This window comes from Echinops telfairi, unplaced genomic scaffold (assembly GCF_000313985.2).
Source record: "Echinops telfairi isolate 266 unplaced genomic scaffold, ASM31398v2 ScPeMD7_18;HRSCAF=68, whole genome shotgun sequence".
Taxonomy (NCBI): Eukaryota; Metazoa; Chordata; class Mammalia; order Afrosoricida; family Tenrecidae; genus Echinops; species Echinops telfairi.
This window is the reverse complement of record NW_022103915.1, coordinates 45,938,324-45,961,789: the sequence shown is the minus strand read 5'-3', so window position 1 is coordinate 45,961,789 and position 23,466 is coordinate 45,938,324. Positions and strand designations below refer to the sequence as shown.

General features: G+C 34.4%; 2 protein-coding genes across 2 annotated transcripts in view; one reads left to right on the top strand and one right to left on the bottom strand.

Moving 5' to 3' along the window:
• Window positions 1–17,828, top strand: part of PPM1A (protein phosphatase, Mg2+/Mn2+ dependent 1A) — a 25,569-nt gene extending 7,741 nt beyond the window's left edge. Inside the window, exons 2-6 of the mRNA XM_045287820.1 lie at window positions 7,111–7,964; window positions 9,943–10,060; window positions 14,263–14,371; window positions 15,626–15,683; window positions 16,661–17,828. Coding sequence (XP_045143755.1) covers window positions 7,111–7,964; window positions 9,943–10,060; window positions 14,263–14,371; window positions 15,626–15,683; window positions 16,661–16,690 — 1,169 coding nt within the window. The 3' untranslated portion in view covers window positions 16,691–17,828. The remainder of the gene's footprint in view (window positions 1–7,110; window positions 7,965–9,942; window positions 10,061–14,262; window positions 14,372–15,625; window positions 15,684–16,660) is intronic.
• Window positions 4,491–4,811, bottom strand: LOC105979981 (thioredoxin). Its single transcript, XM_013008744.2, has one exon. It carries the CDS (start codon window positions 4,806–4,808, stop codon window positions 4,491–4,493), a length of 318 nt encoding a protein of 105 aa, XP_012864198.1. The 5' UTR covers window positions 4,809–4,811.
• Window positions 17,829–23,466: the final 5,638 nt, after the last annotated feature.

Here is a 23,466-nt window from a genome sequence, read left to right as displayed (position 1 = left end):
CCCAGTATCATGATTCCAGTTCTACCTTACAAATCCGGCTAGACCAGAGGATGTACACTGGTACAGATAGGAGCCAGAAACACACGGAATCCAGGACAGATATCCCTTCAGGACCAGTGGTGAGAGTGGCGGTACTGGGAGGGTGGGGGAAGGTGGGGTAGAAAAAGGGAACCAATTATAAGGATCTACATATAACCTCCTCCCTGGGGGACGGACAACAGAAAAGTTAGTGCAGGGAGATGTCGGACAGTGTTAAGACATGACAACATAATTTATAAATTATCAAGGATTCAGGAGTGGGGTGAGCCGGGGGGGAGGGGGAAATGAGCTGATACCAAGGTCTTAAGTGGAGAGCAAATATTTGAGAATGATGAGGGCAACAAATGTACTAACACAATGGAAGTATGTATGGATTGTGATAAGAGTTGTATGAGCCCCTAATAAAATGATTTTCAAAACAAAACAAAATCTTTTAATCTTGAAGGTACCCTAATGGTATAAATACAAGTGTATTGCTGAGAGAACTAATCTACAGCCATATACTGATTTCAGGGATTCATTTAAGCTTGTGAACCGGAATCCTAGTAGCAATACTTGTTGACTTCTCCATGTATTACATTTTGTTATAGTTGTACATCTTTGTATACGAAGACTGCAGAGTGAGCGTACCTATATAAGTAGTAACTGGGATTGAGAAACAGAACACCAGTTCTTCAAAAATCTTCATCACATGTTTCCTTCTGGTTAGTTACTCACTGCTCTTACTTCCACTCACCCCTACCACCACTTTGAATAGTATGGATTGCTTTCTTGTATTGGGAATTTGTATATTCTCTTGTGTCTAGTTTCTTTTGTTCAGCATTGTTTGTGTCATTCAGCTACGTTTCAGTATGTAATTGTAGATTGTCCATTGTGCAGTTGGTAAGCATTTGGGTAATTACTTTGGAGCTAATGAGTCCCCCTTTCTCTAAACTTCTGAATCTTTATTATTATTCTTTTTGACCCCTTCTGCTGGTTTTATATTTTATTTAGCCTGAATATCTGAGATTGGCTTTGCCAGAAATCATAACTCACTATTCTGTTTTTTCAGTTCCAAGCAAAATTTTTAAAAAGTTTCAATTTTTGCCTTCCTTTTCATCCCTCCCTCCTTTTCTTCCTTCCTTGGTCATTTCTCTTTTGACAGTTTGGAGAACAGATTATTGGAGTAGGGAAGCCTTGTAGGCTCAGGGAGAAATGGCACTGCAGGCATTTCCATTTTGTTCAATCACACACACAAAAAGCTATGTTTTTAGATTTCCATTTTCTCTATTACTTCATTTATAAGTACATAGTACAACAGTAGAAGAGAATTGGAGTGCAGGTATAGAAATCTAGGCCTTTACTGCTTTACTGCAGAACTAGGCCTCAGCTTTACTGCTGAACTAGCCCTAGCCCTGTGACCTGGGGCAAGTCATCCTTTTCCCCTAGTTTCAGATCATTTCTTCATTTGGGCACTGGTTAATTATATAAAGTATCAGAATAAAATTCATAACTAAATACTGGGAACTTCAAAAAGTTTGTAGGAAAATTCCATTATCTTTTCATTTCTTTTTTCACAAACTTTTTGAAGCCTCTCTGTGTAATAATTTTAAAAAGCAGTAATCAGGGAGGAATTTCAGATTCCAAGTGAGAGAAAACTTACCCAAAGGCTAGCCTTATTTTTTAATCCCCTTTCCTCCTCCTCAAAGTGTCATTCCCATGCTATTTCTCATGATCATAGATATACCTTGAGATGGCTGCTTTGCATATTATAATATATAACTTGGCAAGTTAAAAGTTGTTTATGCATCCTAAATTATCCTTTACAGTGATATGGCCAGCTGTGCAGTATATTGCTTAATATTCTAAGCCCAACTGTGCAGCATATTGCTTAATATTCTGTAATTTAATAAAAGTGCCTCCCTGTGGACAGCTGACTTTTGGGCCTTATCTTTAAAGACAAAGTCTTTTCATGTGTAAGCATTAGTGGACAGTGTAGAGTGTGCTAGTGATGGTGGAGAGTTTACATTCCATGCTGCACTGCACCTAATTTGAATGTTGGGTACACACTAGTTTCCAGCATCTGCCCCTTTTGGGGTGTCTTATTTAGCTGTCATCTTTCATTATCATCTGAGTATATTTTCAATCCTTACCTCTTACCCATATGTATTTGATCAAAGTAGTGTTTCTCAGAAAAAGTAGGCCTTGTCCTAAAAACAATTCTGGTACTAGTTGCTAAGAGAATGCCCTTTTCTCAATATTGCTTACATTTTTCTGTTTATCTTCCAAGACCATGAGTCTAGTAGCCAGACAGAAAATACATTGTAGGATACAGTCTTCCTTTTTTTTTTTTTTTAATCTGAGAACTATGACCAAATTGTGAATCAAGTAGTTCTTAATACTTTTGCCTAATAAATTGCTTTGGAGCCTTTTTATTTGGGGTAATTCGAATGGATTAAACCAGATGACCAATTTCAACTCCCTGCTACGGTTATGATTAATCAGATTGATTAATTAATAAGATCAACAATTAATTGATATTAATATTAATAAGATTGTTATTATTAATAAGATTGATGCTGATTAATAATTAAATTAATTAATCCGCATTGCTTAATAAGAGGTAGTAGTGAAGCTATTGAATGACTTCCTGGTCCAGTCTTAGAATTTTTAAAACTTAGGCATTAGTTTGGTTTTAAAAGATATGAAATGCTCATCAAGTTTCTGATTCTATCAAAGACGAACCAGTCTTGTGATTGTCATAGCACTTTGTTTTGAGAAGTTTAGATCAACTGATATACTAGTGCTGTGATGAGACCCAGCATGTGCATTGAGTAGATAGAAGGCTTTCCCACCTCTCTAGTCAAGAATTTAGTTTCTCAGAAACCAACTGAAATTAAACCCCCTTGGAATACACTTTTTGATATATGCCAATTTAGTAATTTGATTAAATAAAATTCTCTTCAGTGGTCTACTTATAGAAGATGTCTTTCTAAATGTACTGTTTATAATAAGTAAATATTATACTTACATATTAATCTGCTATATTTATATAACTATAGAACCCAAGAAGTTGAGATGTCTTCTTTCCATTATGCAAAAGTCCAACTACAAAATGATTAATTTACCCTTTATTATGTTTTTACAGTTTGATTGAATTGAACTTATAATTTTATCAGATGATTAACTTGAATTGCTGTTTTTACACCTCTAATATTTCTTCAAAAGTCTACAGATTTTGCTTTAAGAAAGTATACCTTCATCAATAACTACTGGGCCTGTCTGTAAAAGAAAGAGTATAGTCCCTGTTTGCAGAGGCTCTTTATGGAGGAATGCAGTAATAATTACAATAGCTTGTATTTTGGTAAGCATATCATCGGTACCAGGCAGTGAGGCTACTGTGTAGCCATTACATCATGTAAACTTTGCAGTAACAGAACTAAGTGTTGATGTGCCCATTGAACAGATTGAGGGATGCTCCATTAGTATATTCAGGTGTCTAGGTATAACAACCTCCTCTTCTCCTTTGCCTAGTTAAGGGAATTAAGACCTGGAAATATGATGTAACTTGCTGTTGTCCTTCAGCAGTTAAACCTTGGATCAGTTTGCTAGTCAGTAGTACATCAGGGATAAACCAAGCTTTTAGAGATGGGAGAGTCCCTGGATAGTGCAAATAGATAAACATTTGGCTATTACCTGAAAGGCTGACAGTTCAAATCTACCTGGAGTCACTTCAGAAGAAAGGCCTGGTGATCTACTTCCCGAAGAAGCCATTGAAACCCTGTTGCACAGTTCTGCCTGAAACACATGAAGTCACCGTGACTCAGAATCTACTTTACAGCAAAAATAGTAATAAAACAAATTGGAGGGGGGGGGTAGAAGTTTATTCTCTCATAGTTGAGGAGGTAAAAAGTCTGAATTCAGAGTGCCAACCTTAGAGGAAGGCTTTCTCTCTGTTGACTCTGGGAAAGGTTCTTGGGAAGGTTCAGTCTTCCCCTGGGTGTAGGGGTTTCTCAATTTAGGGACCCCCAAGTCTGAAGAACTCTCTCTACTCCTGCCTTTTGTTTCTTGGTGGTAGTATGTCACTCCAAATCAACTTTTTCTTTTTTTTGTTGTAAGTGGTTGTGTGAAAATGAAAGAGACGTGTGTGTGTGTGTGTGTGTGTGTGTGTGTGTGTGTGTGTGTGTGTAACAATGGAATGTTTGGCTGGTAGCAATCCCTCTGTGAATGTTAGGTGTTATTATTAAGCCTTTAACCACCTATTAGCTAGTTGTTCAACAGTGAGTACGTGGGGTATAAGAAGAATGAGGGAGAGAACAGGTTTGTTTTTTTTTAAGGGTAGAATTAATATTTTACTGTCATTTATAATCAGATGGCAGCTGGGTATATAGTCTTCATACTTGATTCTTCTTTCTTATAAATACAAAAAGGTTTACATAGCTGATGACTGGTTACATTTTCAGGAAGCATAATTAACTTAACTCGTTAATGGTAGCTTCAAGTTTTTCCTTATTAGCACCAGAAAATTCACCCACCTTTTGTCCCTTTTTATAAAACTGAAACGTTGGCATGCATTTGACTTCACACTCTGAAGCAACTCCCTGGCAGTCATCCACATCAACTTCAAGGAAGACCACATTGCCATACTTTTCACAGAGGGAATGATAGAAAGGCTTGAACATTTTGCAGGGCCCACACCATGTGGCTGAGAAGTCAACCACTACAAGCTTCTCTCTAGCACTCTTCAGGGCTGCCTGAAAATCTTCCTTGCTATCGATCTGCTTCATCATTTTGACCGTTGGACTGGGGTTTTTTACTGTGTCTAATGTAGAGATAGATCTGGTTAAATTTTAAGAGAATCTTCTTTGCTTTTTGGAATTTTTATTTCCTTGGTTCCTGTATTTCTTTTGATTTCTTAAGTAACATTTGAGAACTTCTGTGTATCTTAGTTAAGCCATTAAAAAAACGGAAGTAAAAAAGTAAAGCAGCTGTTCCTGAGAATGCCGTCATGCTTCAACAGTCAGTACCACTTGCAGATATGAGGTTCTTTTCTGAGGTTATTCTCGTTCGTTCTTCCCAGAAAGAAACTAATCATTCATCATATTATTTAGATTCTGTTATGTGTTGGGCTATGTTCTAAATGCTAGAGGGACATTGGTTAATAAAACAACTCACAACTGTTCTGAAGTATAAGTCAAGTTTTTGTGTTTTTGCCAAAAATGAAGTCGATTTCTGCATTATTAATCATACTGTCTTTTTGTTTGTTTTTGAAAAGTGCCTGTTGATGATCTGTATGTAGAGTTCATTTTTCTGTTAATAATGAATAGTTAATTTGTTTCCAGTTGTGTACTGCTATAATTCTCAAAAAACATTTGTATACATGTTATCTTGGGCACATGGAAAAATTCCAAAATTTCTGACTAAGAATTATGTAAAGCAACTCAATAAACACAATTGTATATGTGAAACAAAAACTTTTTACAATGAGTTTTATTTACCTTTACCATATGCAGTGCATTGCATTTCACCTTTTAAAAAATGTAGATAATTAACAATAATACATTAATTTGTCTATCAAATGTAAAACATCGCTCTAAAAACCTGATATTGTAGAGGTTTTAACTTTTACTGTTGAGAAAGAATTAGATTAACTGAGCTTTTAGACTTGTAAGCAAGGCTGTCACTCACTATACCCTATGACCAATCTCCTTTACCACTTATACTTTTAAGATTATAAAGTGGTACTGATGTATAGTATTGCCATTAAATTAATAAATTACCAAGAGATTACTTTTATTTTTACAAGGGCACTTCAAAAAGTTCATGGTAAATGGAATTAAAAGAGAATGGAATTTTTCCAGAAACTTTTTAAAGCACCCTCATAGCTCATAAGCTTTGTTGTTATACACATGTGTAATATCGTGCAACTTGAAAATTGGTGGTACATCATTTTTAACTGTAAAATCTCATGTAAAAGATAAACTTTGAGCTGAATTTTAAATGATGGCTGCACTTGGGGCTTTAGTTAGAGGATTGACACGTAAGCAAAGACTTCCAAGAAGGAATGTGAAAATGTAGAACATCGGGAGTAGATCATTTTGACGTTTGCTGAGGGTTTGTGTGATGAGAGTAAAATTAGATAGTTGGGTGTCAAATTGCAAGAAATCCTCAATTTCTAAGATATCTTTGAGTTAGAAGGCTTTTCTTGATTGATATACACATACAACTTGCATGTGTTTGGTCCATCCATAAAAACTTGCCTGGTTTATGTAACTTAGTGGCTATTTCCAGGTCTCTTTTCCACCCCAAGTTGTTATGCTTAAAGATCTAGAGTAGCGGTTCTCAACTTGTGGGTCGCAACCCCTTTGGGGGGGTCAAGTGACCCTTTCACAGGGGTCATCTAAGACCAGCGGAAAACACATATTTCCGATGGTCTTAAGAACCAAGACACAGCTCCTCTATCCGTCTCCAAGCAGGTCTGGCCACGTGCAGATACGTCCACATATGAGTACCCGGCGTGAACACTGTTACCCATGCTACACCATGCTTCAAGACAAAATTTCATCTATTTGTAATTTGAAATATTTTACAATATATAGTTACATATTGTTTTCGTAATTAATCACTATGCTTTTAATTATGTTCAATTTGTAACAATGAAAATACATCCTGCATATCAGATATTTATTTACATTAGGATTCTTAACAGTAGCAAAATTATAGTTATGAAGTAGCAACGAAAATAATTTTATGGTTGAGGGTCACCACAACATGAGGAACTGTTTTAAAATGTCGTGGCATTAGGAAGGTTGAGAACCACTGATCTAGCGTTTCCCTTGGCCTTTATCCTGATGGTTTTTGTTCTTCCTGCTTGTTGCCAGTTCTGAGCCCTGTCTGATCAACCATTCCCTGAGTGTCTCCTTGTTAACCTCCAGGTTTCAAGTCGGCAACACAGTGAGTGTCTGCTGACCACAAGAGTTGTGAATTCTTATTTAAAGTTGCCTGTATCTCTTTCACCTTTAAAAACATTGTTTTGATATGCATTTTGTTTATAAGCCAGTTAATAATTTTCTTGTTTTGCTTCCTTTTCAGACCTAGAATATCAAGACATAATGGGAGCATTTCTAGACAAGCCAAAGATGGAAAAACATAACGCCCAGGGGCAGGGTAATGGGCTGCGATATGGACTAAGCAGCATGCAAGGCTGGCGTGTTGAAATGGAGGATGCACATACAGCTGTGATTGGTTTGCCAAGTGGACTTGAAACATGGTCATTCTTTGCTGTGTATGATGGGCATGCTGGTTCTCAGGTTGCCAAATACTGCTGTGAGCATTTGTTAGATCACATCACCAGTAACCAGGATTTTAAAGGGTCTGCAGGAGCACCTTCTGTGGAAAATGTAAAGAGTGGAATCAGAACAGGTTTTCTGGAGATTGATGAACATATGAGAGTTATGTCAGAGAAGAAACATGGTGCAGATAGAAGTGGGTCAACAGCCGTGGGGGTCTTAATTTCTCCCAACCATACTTATTTCATTAACTGTGGAGACTCAAGGGGCTTACTTTGTAGGAACAGGAAAGTTCACTTCTTCACACAAGATCACAAACCAAGTAATCCGCTGGAAAAAGAACGGATTCAGAACGCAGGTGGCTCTGTGATGATTCAGCGTGTCAACGGCTCTCTGGCTGTATCGAGGGCCCTTGGGGATTTCGATTACAAATGTGTCCATGGAAAAGGTCCTACAGAGCAGCTTGTCTCACCAGAGCCTGAAGTCTATGATATTGAAAGATCAGAAGAAGATGATCAGTTCATTATCCTTGCGTGCGATGGTATCTGGGATGTTATGGGAAATGAAGAGCTCTGTGATTTTGTAAGATCCAGGCTTGAAGTCACTGATGACCTTGAAAAAGTTTGCAATGAAGTAGTCGACACCTGTTTGTATAAGGTAGCTAGACTTTTTTTTAAAGAAAATCTGTTGTTATTTTAATTCTGGTATTTCATCATCTTAAAACCTGTAGTTTTTAGAAATAAGTTTTGACAGTAATACAGGGTAATCTTCCCTATTAAAATTCATCATAACAATTTTTAAAAATAAATTACTCAGTTATTTATGCAAGAATTATAACCTGAATATTTAGTCTTAATAAGCCTGGCTTGAACTTTTTAATCACTTGAAAGTTTATCCGAGATAAAAGGATCATATTGCAATTTATGTTTTAAAAGATGGAAGTGGGGAAAGTTAGACTTCTGTCTATAAGTGAAAAACATTTTAGAATTTGAATATCTTTATCATGTGATATGTTGGCACATTTATAACAATACTTTGAGACTATAATGAATCAATAGTACTAACCAAGGAACCTTAGGAATTATCTGATGTGATATGCTAGGAGTAACCTTCGGTTGTATTGTCAGAAGAACTTGGTTGAGAGTGTGTGACTTCAGATCAGGAAAATCAGTTTATTTAATTGTGAATTATACTATGAACATATACTACCTTATCTCATGGAATTGTGACAATTAAATGGCATATTAAGGGCTTCAAAAATCATGGAAAATGTCCACTAATTTTTGGGTCAATAATGCTCTTTCATGAATTCCAGACATATCCTTTTTTTTTTTTTTTTTAAAGAACAAATGTTGTTTTTCCTTGGTAATCAGGATCAATCACAACACTCAGTACAGTGAAGAAAAAAAAAGAAGAAATGTTGATTTTCTTTTTTGTATCACTCTTCTAAGGCTGTATATTTTCATCTAGCATAGAAAAAATAAAAGCCATTTATAATATTCTTTATTTTCTCATATACACACTTCCAGTTAAAATCTTAATTAAAATCTGATTATATTTAGAAATCAAATATATGTTAACATCCTAACCAACCATATGCTTAAAATTCAGTAGAGCAAAACATTGACAATTAATAGTGTACATTGATGCTGCCAATTTCAGAATTTGGAGAGAAATAAAAAGTGATCTCTTATTTGTCCATGGTATACATGAAAGGAGTATCCATGGATTGGATTTATTTTGTAGTCTTGAAAACTAAAAATTTTTATCTGGATTAAAAGCCAAGTTCTTAAGAGAATTGTCTAATTCACGTATTAGTAAATTAGGGCTCAGGTTTGACATCACTTGTGTTCCATTCTATTTTTAAAATTACTCAGTATCGTTCATATTGTAAGTTCTGTTAGTGTACAGTTTGTCCTTAGTATATAGCAAAATTAAATACTTGAAATGCAGAAGTTAAACTCTAAGTTACTAATCAAGATGAGGCTGTGAGAGGCCAACAATGATAAATAATTGTACTTTTTAAGTACTTGTCATTTCAAATGAATGCTTTCTAGTCAATTTCTTAATTAAAAGTTAAAATCTGGCTTATATACTTTGTGTAGTTTAATTTCTGATTCTATATTTCTACTTTGTAAAGTGAATAAATTAGCTTCATGATGCTTATTACAATGTTTTAAAGGTAAATGTCAAATATACATGTAACTATAGGTCCTGTTGTAAGAATTATGACTGAAATTTTGTTTTGTTATATTGTATGAAATGTGTATATGTCAGGTATTGCTTCAAGTTAAGTAGAAATTTTTTTTGTGTTATCAAATTTTAAAAAATGATTACAGAGGGGAGGTGGGTTTAACCTTTAATATTTCTCTGCTATATTTTGGAATGTTGCTTATACTACATACATCTATATATATTTTCACACACCATGTATGTGGGGGAGCAAGGGGCACCCACACACATATATTTCCCCCCATTATTATATAATCTCACTAAACAAGTATCGATCTCACTAAACAAATATATAGATAGTATGTTTATACTTGGCATGCTGTAAAGATTCTCAAAGTTTTAAGGAAGCTGTATGGTCAGGCAAAAAGAAAACAAATATTTTCTCAAACTTTTTTCTTCCCAGGGAAGTCGAGACAACATGAGTGTGATATTGATCTGTTTCCCAAATGCACCCAAAGTATCGCCAGAAGCAGTGAAGAAGGAGGCAGAGTTGGACAAGTACCTGGAAAGCAGAGTAGAAGGTGGATCATTTAACAAAAAATAAGTAACTTTATTAGAGAAAAGCCTTCAACACAATCAAACTTTAACATTTAGCTTCTGCATCTTTACATGCCTTTGACATCTCGTATTAGTGTATAAACGCTACAAAAGGCATTTCTTTGGGTAGCTATTTAGGTAGGTGTATGGCGATGTCCAATCATAGATATAATAGAAGTAGAAGCTAGCGTGGCACCCTGTACAGTTTATTCAGGATACTTTTGTTTAAAAAGGCTAAAATGTTTTTGTGCTTATCTTAAAAATGCTCACTGACTTCCCTGGCATGAATAATTTTATGCCATAACAATCTGATTCTTGGTTTACTTGATTACGTATTCAGAGATTACGTCTGATGGTGATCATTTGAAAAGCATCTGTCTGTGAAAAGCTGTGTATGTTGGGGGTTTTTTTTGTTTTGTTTTTTTTTTGGTAACTTGACATGATAGCTTGGGTTTTAACAACTTACCTATGACATAGAGTTTAATTTTTCTTTTCCTTTCCCAATTTGAATCAGGGCTTGTCTAAACCTAAATTATCTTCCATAAACGTGTGAGAGGCCTGAATAAAAGATACACTAGGTTTCTACCTGGAAGAAATGTAAATTCTGACTTACCATCAAGATACACGTTGGGGATTGTAGGAGTGTATTTGTTGTGATTCTGAAAATTATTTCCCAAGAACTAGTAGTGTTTTTAACTCAAGTGTAGTGCCTTTAAATGTCTGAAAAAGAACTTAAATTATCTTCGATGCAGCTACTACTTGGTATAAAAGTTAAGCACCAGAGAATACTAATTTGCTGCATATTTGCAATAGCAGGTGAATTATGCAGTTTATTATTTTTTTAAAAACCCCAAAACTTGAATATGGTAGTATTAAAACACATTTTAGGCTTCTAATGCCATTAATGTCCATGTTCAAGGCCTGAAATAGCAAGCAAGCATTGTCCTACCACACTTACATCCTACTGTGTCTGCATTATAGAAAATAATATGCACTTTAATTTTGTTTTCCTCTCCCCTTTAACTTTTGGATTTGGGTCATAATTGGTCTGATGTTAAAATCAATTTGATTTTTCAGTACTGGCTAGGGCTACTATTTTTTTTTATTGTGCCCTCCCACTTTGATATAGTGCTCTATCTAGTCTGTGTATGTACTACTTAGTGTATAATTCATTGGACATTACTCAATGAATTTGTTCTCTTAATATTACCAAGGGTGTTGGAAATTTTATATTTTAAAGGAACCATTTTAATATGAGTTATTTATATAGGTAATAAGGTAAAATAACACTTAAGAGTGTTTCGAAATCATTAGTTCAAATTATTCACCACTGGAAAAATATAAAACCATAAGAATGATGTAGAAGGATACGTTTGATATCTAATGTTTAGCACTTTAAAGGTATCGATGTTTTCTTACTGATAGAAAGAACTACATATTTTAGTTTAATTTACTATGAAATGGAAACTAATTTTAGAAAGTAATCACTACATTCCCCCCTAGTATACATTCTTTTAAAGTAAGTTTTGATGAAATTCTGAAATACTCAAACTTCAGACATGTTTTGTTATAATACTAAGTTTTTATATTGCTTATTACCAAGGGAGTTGCTAGCTGAGCAGAGTTTATGTTACTACTTGATATTTTTGATATGTTGAAGTGCTGTTATACTTGTACCATTCAATTGGAAATCATTCTGTATCATAAAATATATTCGATGGTATTTACTGAGGCAGATTTGATGAAACTGCAACTATAAAATAAATAATCCATTAATGAAAACTGCTGCTATTTAAAAATCTAAAAAGAATGTAACTACTTACATTGTAAAAGATGTCTTAAAATTTATTAATTTAATTTCCAAGGCAGGTACCAAATATATTTTTCTTTCTTTTTTTTTAAATGCATGCCTTCACTAAATGTCTGTGACTTGCTAGATTTCATTTAGTTGGTTTTAAACACTTTATTTTGCTTCTTAAAGTTTTTCTTTCTTAAAGCTTTTCAGCTTTCCTTTCTCTTCTTACGGCTGTCCTCCTAGACACTTACCTCTCTGGGAACATGAAAAGATTTAACTTGTAACTTACACTCTTGTTCTATTCAGTGTGTGGTCCACATTAGCCAGTTGAGATTATATTTGCATGTGAGTATTTAACTTTGCTACTGACTGCCTGAGCGTGAAAGCTGCTAATTTGGAGATGACTGGTATAGAATTCCTCAAAGTCAAAGGAGTGGGAAAAAGCAGAAGGGGTTTGCATATATGTACAAGAGGGGTTCAAAAAGTTTGTAGGGAAAGTGAATTATTTTTTAATTCTGTTGTCTGAAAACTTTTTGAAGCATTTGCACATATAAAACTTCAATATTTTATACATATATCTATAATTTAATAAGAACAATTTTTTACAACTCTAGTTAAAATTTATAATATGAGGACGCTTGAATAGTTCTTAAAATTCATTTCTTTTTATTTTTTAAAAGCAGAAAGAAGTAAGGCTGATACATATTGTGAATGTTCTGATAGTTTAAATGGACTGCCCATCTGGAATAGGGATGATGACTATATTTATAAAACCTTACGTATTTTTTTAAGAACTTGCTTATTTTTCTGTACTTTTCTTCACAGTTTAAGATATCTTAATTTATATTTTAACAAAGAAGAGATGTAAGATAAATCAAATATAGGTGATTCAAGATAATATTTTTTAGACCTGAAACCATCATTGATTACGTTTACCATCAGTGTTCATTTCTGTTGTATCTAGTTATCTACCAAATAATTGTACTGGCTTAGCAGAGACTGTATGTTAAGTGTATTACAGCTTTAGTGTGTGAAACTGTGCAGTTTAGGTAAACATCAAATCCCTTTATTTTTGTAAAGCAGATTTTCAGCATTAGAACCATGTAGAATAAATATACTAGATGTTAAAGAATATACAATAAAGGAACTTGGCAAACCAAATCTTGAGATCCTTGCTTTTTGTTCAGATTTAACAATGGTTTTTTAAAAAGAAAGAAAATAACAGATGGTAAAATCTGGCCTTAATTCTAAAAGAATATTTTGAGCCCTGGAAAGAAATATGGGTAGCGTGTCTGTCTTTTAAAATGTACCTTTAATGGTGAATTAATATTTTGAGAATTCATCAGAAAATGAAAGATCTTTATATGCATTGGTACTTTCAAATATATTTACAAATTGAGAACTAGATTGTTTTATGGACCCAATGATGACTAAAATATTTTTAAATAAACACCGAAAATTGAACAAAATTTGAAGATAAGAGTTAGAAGAAATACCTTTGATATGATCTTGCACTCCTGTATTTCAGTGTGTAGTTGAGAGTTCTTTAAGTCCTTGTACATCATCTTGGTATTGTGTGGTATGAGTAGCAGTATAAATCTGCACAATGTTACAGATCATATCACTCTGCCCATTTAATAATTGGATGTTTGCTATTATTTTAAATGCATTTGTCTGGTTTGTCAAATATTATTTTCTTTTTTAAAATGTCCTGAAGATTAGACTTTTCATTCAAGGCTTTGTTCAAATAATCAACTGAGGAAGTGGTATTATATGTTTATTGTTCAAAAATACATTAGACAAAAATTAAGCCGAGAGTGATGGTCAGGAACATGTTAACTCTGTGTGCTACTTAGCTATTATTTTGCAAGTATAACATCGATAAAAATGTTTTGGAGTAGTGCATAATAAATCTTATTTTTTTCAATTCTTGAAATTGTTTAATTTTTTTTTTTTCATTTAAATTTGTGCCATGTATTTTACAGGACAAAGTTCAGGGAAAATGGTTCCGGTCTAAAGAGAGGAGATGGGCTCCTCAGAAGTAACTGCATGGCATCTTAAGAAGGCTATTCTTACTTGTACACATACTCTTATTTATGTGACACATTGAGTTAACAACATGAAATAGGGTTCTTTCTCAAATTTTATCTTGATTAATTTCCTTCTTTAATGTTAATCTGGAAAATATTTTGTCTTTTGTGTCATTTTGTACACACTTTTGTCAGAAATGTTAAAATGCCGGCGTTTTCATTTTTAAAAATTTAAATGACACCAGTTAAGAAAATCTCAGATGTAGTAAATGCCATCTTTAAAAGACTAAGTTATCTTTGTTTCAGTTTTTTAAAATTAAATTTGGATAGCACTTACAAAAAAAGTACTTCTGATTCCCAGAAATCATAAAGAAGCAGGGGGAAGGCGTCCCTGACTTAGTCCATGTGATGCGCACATTAGCCAGTGAGAACATCCCCAGCCTCCCACCAGGGGGCGAATTGGCAAGCAAGTAAGTTACAATCTGCACACTCTTATGCTTTGTACCAGACTTTGGAAACATTTGGGTGTATGTTGATCAAATGTTAATTTGCAATTTGTAAATTGATGCAATTATCTGTTTCCAAAATATTTTATGTAGCCTGTGGTTCAGTGTTTCTCAGTATCAGTGACATATGTTGCTTGATTAGGTATCAGGATGGCATTGTAACTAATTACACTGTAGATATGTCTTCAGTGAAAGCTTGTATAACATTTTTCCACCCCTGGCATAAATGAGATAGTGAAAGCACATTTAAAACTACATGGCATTATAAAACCCTAAGTGCGATTATTGTTACTGCTATTTGAACTTGTCGACCCCTGGATCACACTTCATATCGCCTTTATCAAGCCATCTTTCTCTAGCTTGTTTGCTTGGTTTGGTTTGGGGAGTCAAGGACCACAGAAGGGTGGATGTCTTGAGCTTTTCCCTCTCTACTTTGGCTGATAGAACTGTGTTATTTTGTTTTAAATATTAAAGCATACATCATTTAATGGAGAATTCGAGCGTTTTAAAAATTCAAGCCTTAAAACATTTTTACCTCAAATATTATCTACTGGTATATTGGAACTCTAAGTGTTTATCATTCGCCGTTTTTCTTGATTTTCCACCATGGCTTACAAGTTATGACCATGCTGTTTGTAATCATTTTATTCAATAGTGATTGTAAGCATTCTTATGTGAACTTTTGCAAAATGTGTATAACACCTTCGAATCAATTTTAGAAGTAGGGAGACTATAACTTATAAATCCCACCTCAGATTTTTTAAAATTAAATATTAAAAGGGAAATTCCTAGACTTGTCATGGAAATAATCATATTTGGCATTTCAGTTATAATAAAGCTTTAAAAGCATTAAGAAATGCAGAAAATTACACATTTACATTATAATAATGTGTTGAAACTACTTCTTTAAAATTAACATACAACTCTACCATATAATCATAGACTACATAGTATATATTTGTAAGAATTGCATTTCATTGCTGCCACACTTCAAATAGAAGTAGATTCTGATGTATCTTTTTTTAAACCATGACTTGTAGTCTTCTGTTAACTGAGTTAGTGGAAAATCATTAGGCCCCAATTAATCAAGTGAAGCTCACTTGTAGGAGCAAGAAATACTAGATTGTCTTTAATGCTTTAATGAACACCTGGATATAAGTTATTAGACAGTGTTTTACTTTTTGAAGAATTAATTTTGTTTTTTTTCCTTCAATATAGGCGGAATATAATTGAAGCTGTTTACAATAGACTGAATCCTTACAAAAATGATGACACAGTAAGTAAGAGTTCAGCTCCCTCTGCGGGCCCTGCCCCTCCGCTCTAAATGCATATCCTTCCCACCTGTTTGCAAAGGTGTTCACTGCACCCGTTCTCTTAAACACCCCCCCACCCCACCCCATTGAGTGCTCTGATCTCTGCCTGCACACCACAATTGTAATCATTGAGGACATTGTCATGGTGAGTGGCCACCTCAAAAGAAGAAAGCCCTTTTGAATTATTTTAGGTTTTGTAAGCTTCTAAAAGCAACCCATTTCAAAGGTTTGCCTCTGCTAAATGCTTTTTTGAAGTTGGTAATGATATCTCTATGCAGAATCTTATATTTTTCAGAGTTTTGTAAGCAGGTATGATATTTAAATTTTAAATGTTTGTTTTCACTAAATAGTTTTTATGATTACCAGGAACCCTGAAATGTATCATTTTATTCAAATATGAAAATGGAAGATTCCATTTATATAGACATTAAATGCCACATTCTCTAAGTTTTTTGTTGGAATTCTGCCAGAGTAATTTTTATAGGAAGTTGGTAACCTAACACCATTTCTCCACTTTCCTGAAATATTTCATTTATTACATTTTGAAACAACACGAGGACTCAAAAAGTTCAAGGAAAAATTCCATTATTTGCGACCCTAATTTCATCTTAAACAGTGAAAATTTAGAGAAGTGCTACCCCCAAAATAAATGGGCTTTATTTAAGGAAACAAATATAATTCTTTTTGATAGTCTTATTGGTTTAGAAGTACATTCAGTTAATTTCATGATAAAACCAGATATAATGTATTTTACCTTAAAAGGAGGGTTAAAATTTCTCTGAACAAATTAAATATTGATATTTTATACATGTACATATACTTTTGAAAAATACTTACACCCTAAAAATCTACTTTATAGAAACTAGTTTATATTATCCAGAAAGTAATGTATTTTGGCACTTGTCCACTTTAATTTCTTGTTTTATTTTCTCTTATAAAGGACTCTACATCAACTGATGATATGTGGTAAAACTGCTCCTCTAGCCATGGAGTTTACCTTCACCTCCAAAGGAGAGTGCAGCTCTACTTCAATGAATCTTTTTAACAGCCATCCTCAGCGTAAAAGAAGGGGATATGACGTGGGTGAGAGTGATTACAACAGAGAACTTCAGCAGTACAACAGCTAGCCCAGAACTGATTTTTTTTTTTTTTTTGGTAAAATTTGAGACTTACGTAAACGTGATTTCAAACCATAATTCATGTTGTAAATCAGACTCCAGCAATTTTTGTTGTATGATTTTGTTTTTTGTAAAGTGTAATTGTCCTTGTACAAATGCTCATATTTAATTATGAACTGCTTTAAATCACTATCAAAGTTACAAGAAATGTTTGGCTTGTGTGATACAGCAGACATATAGCCCTTTCAAGTCATGCTGTGTTTTGAATTGGAGACTGGGACACAGGGAGAGCAGCAGCCACATCAGCTAGATGCCCAAACGTGCACGCGATTATGGACAGTAATTTCAAAATCTTAAAAAGCTGAACATGCAGGGGGGTTTTGAAAACTAAATGTTGGAGTTGGGATTGGCATTGTTGATAAAGCCTTCCCTTCGTTTCAACTGTCTTTCAGGTGGTTCTCTCCGTGTTGCCATGAGTATTGAAGGGTAATACAGTATATTCTTAATATCAATCTTGGGGCTAGAATGCCTTGATTCTTTGCACCTCTTTTACAAGTCATTACATTAAATTACTAATTGATAAGCAGCAGCTTCCTATGTAATGTAGGAGACTGCCACATTTTACTACGATTGGCTGAACCTGCTGCTGTTCCTAGTAAGATATTCTGAATTCCATTTTATCAATAAAGCTTGATTTAACAAACAAGAAATTTAATCATGTACGTGTAATTCCTCTTTTATCCCGGCCTTTTGAAACATCATGTCATTGTAAATGAGAAGTTTCTCATGGGGGAAAGATGTTAGTCTATTAAATGGACAATAATGTGTTACCCAAGACATAGATAGACCTGTTTCTCTTCCTAGGAAGGGGGAAACCTGTAATATTAAAGTCTGTTGTTTCTTTCTGCTTATTTTTCATGGAGATGTGCATCAGCTAAATTTACCTACTGTTTAATTAAAGTAATTGTCAAGCTTGACAATCTAACACTCCATGGTGTGTGTGTTTGTGTGTGTGTGTGTGTGTGTGTGTGTGTGTGTGTGTATAACTTCATTGGCCCGTGTCTTTAGAATACAGTGGTTAAGATGTAATTGTGATTTGAAATATAGCATGTTGATAATATTTAGTTGTTGGTCTTTAAAAATAACTCTCAAAATTTAAGGAATTATAGATAATTTAATTTAGGTTTAAATTCCTAAGATTAAGCATGTGAAAGTAAGTTTTTAAATCTGTCACATTGAAAAGACTACTGTTCTGTGCTCCTTGTCTCGCTAGGTTGACTTTTGTATTTATCACTATGTAATTTAAGCATTCAGTAGGCAGACTTCCCACCAGAAAACTGTTTTGGTGTAAGATTAAAATACAACATTAAACACAAAATCAAAAATTTGTGTATAAAGGTAGTATAATCTATTTTATATATATATATATTAATTTTTGTTTATTCCCCTGACTAGCAAGTATACATATTTTATTTGTATATATAGCCTTAAAAGTTAGGGAAGTAGTGGGAAAGTAATGTGAGATGTCTCAGATTTAAGTAGTTATAAACCAGCAAAATCATTTTATTATCCCTCTTTGTGAGATGGTTAAATGTAACTTAATTGTATTTTATTTATATTTTAATCCAGCATGACTAAAAAATATATTGAAATACTATTTATATTAAGAAATTCTTAAGTTGGAATTAAAGAACCAATTCCGTACTTTAACAATTAGTGCTTAATTACTAAAATCTGTCGTCGAGTGCAAAGTGTGATCGTGTTCTAAGTCAGCAGTTCTCAACCTGTGGGTCGCGACCCCTTTGAGGGTGGAACAACAGTTTCACAGGGTTGCCTGATTTGTAACAGTAGCAAAATGACAGTTATGAAGTAGCAACGAAAATAATTTTATGGTTGGGGGGGTCACCACAACATGAGGAACTGTGTTAAAGGGGGGGCGCTTAGGGACGTTGAGAACCACTGTGCTAAGTTAATGGCTTTGTAAGCATCTAGATGTGCATTTAGTGAATAACAGTGCTTCTAGAGTGGATTGAGTTCCAGGCATCCTACTACTCAAAGTTATATTCCGTATTACAACAATTCAGTTTCTTTATTTTTTAAGTAGACTGTAGTTTTTAGTTCTAGAAATTTCCAAGCCTTGAACTGAACTGGAATATTTTGAGATGTAGAATCTTAAATCACAATTAAGGTATGTGGTGGAAAGCTATATTTCAAACCATAACATATTTAGAGGCTTGTTTATTTGAGAATCTTAAAGTGAACAAGAAAAAAGATAAAAATATTCTATTACTGAAATTAGCTTTGGAAATGGAATAAAATTGAAACTTGAGCTAAAAAGGTGATGTCTTTTCCACATAAGTCAGCACTGCCATACTAGATAAAGTTTTTCGTTATAAAAAAAAGAAAGTTTTTCATTATGAAACTTTCCTTTCCGACAGGAAGGAAGTCTACATTATAATAGACGGTGTGTATTCCTGATCCCGGGCGTTTAGTGGTTGGTGAGAAAGGTGAATTGCCCCCACTTTTTAAAAGGTGCTTTTGCACCTCTGCTGTGTCCTTCGTTTTAAGCCACTTAAATTCTTGATTCCACTCTGTCCCTTTGAACTAATTATAGCATCTCAGGGCAATACCTCAAAAATATTGATGTGTTCTCTTATTTTCTTTGGAGGGAAAAAACTCTGTGGTGATAATGTAGCATTACAAATGTACTTTGATTTAAATGTTTTAAGAGAATGAACCTAATTTGCTGCTTTTTAAACATAGTTCAATTTTTGTATAGCAGATTCTTGTTACCCTAACTTTAAAAATATTTACTGATCAATCTTACTGTTTGAGCAAGATAAGATGTCTTAACATACTTTCTTTTAGGGATTATACGTTGACAAAATCAAAGTAATATTTTTCCTATTTCGCATTATATGCATTTCAAGCATCTTTTTAGTGATAATGCATCAAGTAAACTAGAGTTCTATGCAAGTAGAACTGCTCTTGCCCCATTTCTTCCTAACTTCGTAGCATTAAGGAGTGATGAATGAAATAATTATAATGTAAGTCACCTGAACTACATTGTCCATCCCTTAGTCAGTCGTAGGTCTAGCTCTTCCACAAAATGCACAGTTGTATGCAGAACTGTATTTTACACTTACGGATTATGAATAGGCATTTGCCCTCAAGGAGTTTACATTTAAGCATAATTATTAATCTCGTATGTTAATTTTGTAACTGGGTCACTCATTCTCTCCCCCCTCACCCCCACTCCCCCCCAAAAAGGTTATTGCCCACCTACAACATGCCAGATACTTTCCTGGACAAGACAGGCCCCCCTCCCACCCCTCCCATACTTCATTTTCATTCCCTTTATTCACCACATCTCTTTTCTTCTGTTTATTTTTCCCTCCTTAAAATGAAAAATATCATCCAAGAGAAAACTCTGCAGTAAAATTAAAATTGAACTGATAAGGCTTAAAGCCATTTAGTGGACACAAAATTGGCACTTCTTACAGCAGCCATTCAAAGAAAGGGGTCATGCATTTCTCAGTATTCTCCAACCCTGGAAATACTTACAGGCCGGGTTTTAAGTTTAAGGCATTCATATTTTATTTCAGTAAAGCTTTTATTGAAAATACATTCAGTATTGATAACCAATTTTAGCCAAATAATTCTTGTGTAGGTTTTTTGTTTTAATGATTTTCTGCCAATATTTACTGGATACATTTATCTGATAATTCAGTTTGATTTATGAAAAAGAAAAAAGATGAAATTGCATACTGGTTTTCTGTGTTGTGGTGGTGGCTTTTATTTTGTTTCCTCTTAATTTTGAATTTTGAGTGTATATTAGTTCTGTTGAATGAGAGGCTTTGCACCTTTACTGTTTTGGTTGCTCTTTGTACAAGGTGATGCTTAGGATGTGGTATTAGAAAATAATGTGGACAAGTTCCTCGTTTGGGGGTTTTCTTTGAAGGGACCTTGAAGAGTTTCAGATACTTTGCTTGCTGATTCTGCTGGTGAGATGACCACTTTTAAATGAGTGAATCTAGTCTTTTGACTAGTTTTCTTTTAGGCATTGACAAGACATCTTTGTAATGTATTAATTTGTAGAATCTGAATTTTACCTTGTTTCTGTCAGTGTGCCGTGTTTTGGGTTGTTTTGACTTCTGTAATTCGGAATATGCTTGAAATATTTAAGAAACATCTTCTAAGTGTCTACTTCTGTTTGGTCAGTAGCTGGTCTCAGTGACGACGTGTTGGCCCCGCTGATAGAGTGCAGTTGCAGGATGGAGGCCTTCACTCCCACTTCCCCGTCAGTTGGACACCTCCATCGCTTTGGTTCACCTTCACACGGACTCCCTTGTTCTTGTTTTGTGTATTAAGCTAGTGGCCTCTGCTCTCACTGCTTCTCCTTTTATACCACCAATCTATTAAAGTGGTAGTTAGAAAACTCAGATGGGGTTGAAATTGCAGTTAATGAATACTTTTATTAGATGGGGAACAGGAGTTAGAAGGTGGGGCTGGGGTTGATAAAACAAGAAAATAGCAGATTCCCCCTTATGCTGCATGACATCTTGCTCTCATTTCCCCTCTACCCCGTTTGGTTCTGTCTGCCTGTTCCTCTCTCCTCTTTATTCCTCCATTCTCATTTTTGCTACTTCTAAACAAACTGTCCAACTCAATTTTCTTGAGCTAAGAGCCTCATCAATTTCTGCTCTGACAAACTGGGCGTATTACACTAAGAGAACTTGGGAGTTAGCGGATCGATGTCACCAGGAGGGAGGAGAATGATTCCTACTTCTTTCAAAAGCCATAAGGATGTTTTCCTCTGAACCCAGAACATGAATGGCACAAACCAACAAGAACCAACCTTTATGTCTTCAAATAGACTTTTCTAGCAAGTAAGGCAATGATCAAAGCTTCTGCTGCATTGATGAGGAAGCAACGGAGACAAAAAGGGCAGTTTCTCACAGTCCAGCCCTCCCAAGTTCTTTTCATTGCTTCAAAATCCAATATGCTACTAATGGCTTGTTTAACAAATGTTTAGAAAAATAGAGTGTTTTCTTTGTTTTTACATAGCCCTCCTGATTCACGAAAGAACTCGTTAGTAACATTTGCATGATGTATGCTGTATGTTCTGAAGTTAGATTTGTGTAAGAGATGGGTAACTACAAAACAAAAGAAATGTTCTACTTAGGGATAGTGACTGGCACAAATTCATCATAGCGATGGCTACGCATCTGGGTCACAGGCCTCATGAGACTGATGAGTCTGTGGACTCCCTTACCCAGGACAGTGCATACCATGTAATGTGCATGGTCGTCCCCCGGGTTTTCAGTGTTGCAGTGATTCACGGGTCCCGTGATGGTTCTGTGTTAAAGGTACTATTGGGTATCTTTTTTTTTTTTTTTTTGCTGAAAAGTCCATAAAAATATTTCAAAGACAGCAAAATAACTTCTATTTTAAGCAGTTATTTAACTTTTTAAAAGGTGAGAGGTGGGTTGTATCTGGGCTAGACGCTGATAATTTTTCATTTAAAAGGTCTGTTAAAAAAGGGGAACGTGACCAAAGGTTTTAAAATGTAAAATGGTTTTGGAGGATGACATCTTTCTCTAAGAAGATTTGCAACTTCTGAAATTCAACTGAAAAAAGAGAAAATGAGAAATTGAACATTTCTGAAATGCTTCTGACCCATGTAGTTTTAACAAACAGTACATTTCACTGTCAGATCTCACTCAGGTTTTAGTATTTTGAACTTCCTGGTAGAATTCACTAAATGTTTAATTTCAGATTGTAAAGAATTAGTTTAAGTACTAATACAGAATCTTAAAGTAGAGCTAGCTTGGAGACAAACACCAGTGTCCAGGGTTAATGATATACTGCAATGAAAAAAAATTGTTACATTTGTTGCCAAAATTGGATGGTCAGTTACAGGTTGCTTAAATCCCATTTATGGGAACCATTATTTTACCAAGCACGCCCTCAACTTGACTGAAGCGTAATTACAGGACAGTATCTTGGTTCTAGTGATATGCACCAATACTGGTTGGTTTCACTCTAGAACTGGTTTGTTTCACTTAATTTGTATGAAGTGAATGTTGTGAATGGGGAGAGATGTACATGTTAAAAGCATGTTGCATTATATATAAATTCATTTTTTAATCTATAAATGTAAGACTAATACAACTACAGAAATATTTTTCTTAAAATAACGTGTAACAAAAATTACCACAGTAATTCGCCCTTGTTTGCAGTTTATGTGATCTAAACTGTTTAAAGAAAGTCCATAAATGTATATTTTGTATTATGTACCATTTTCTGGTCCAAAGAAAATATGTGAATTTAGTTCTAATTTTAAGAATGTACTTTTTTGTTTTCGAGTCTGATGAAGAAATTGCATTCAGCCTGTGAATGGTTGCAGATTGTATGTGAGATTTAAAAGTAGAAAGAAGACCGTTTGCAAATACAGTGCCACTAAATAAACAGGCAATTGTATAATGTGTGTGTATTTATGATTGTTTAATAGTGCAAGCAGCATTTTTGTTCTGCCAAGAAACCTGGAAGTTTTGGATTGAATTATTGGGAAGCCTGAAAAAAGAATTCTTTTTTTCTAACTGAACTTGGATGAATTTGATGAATC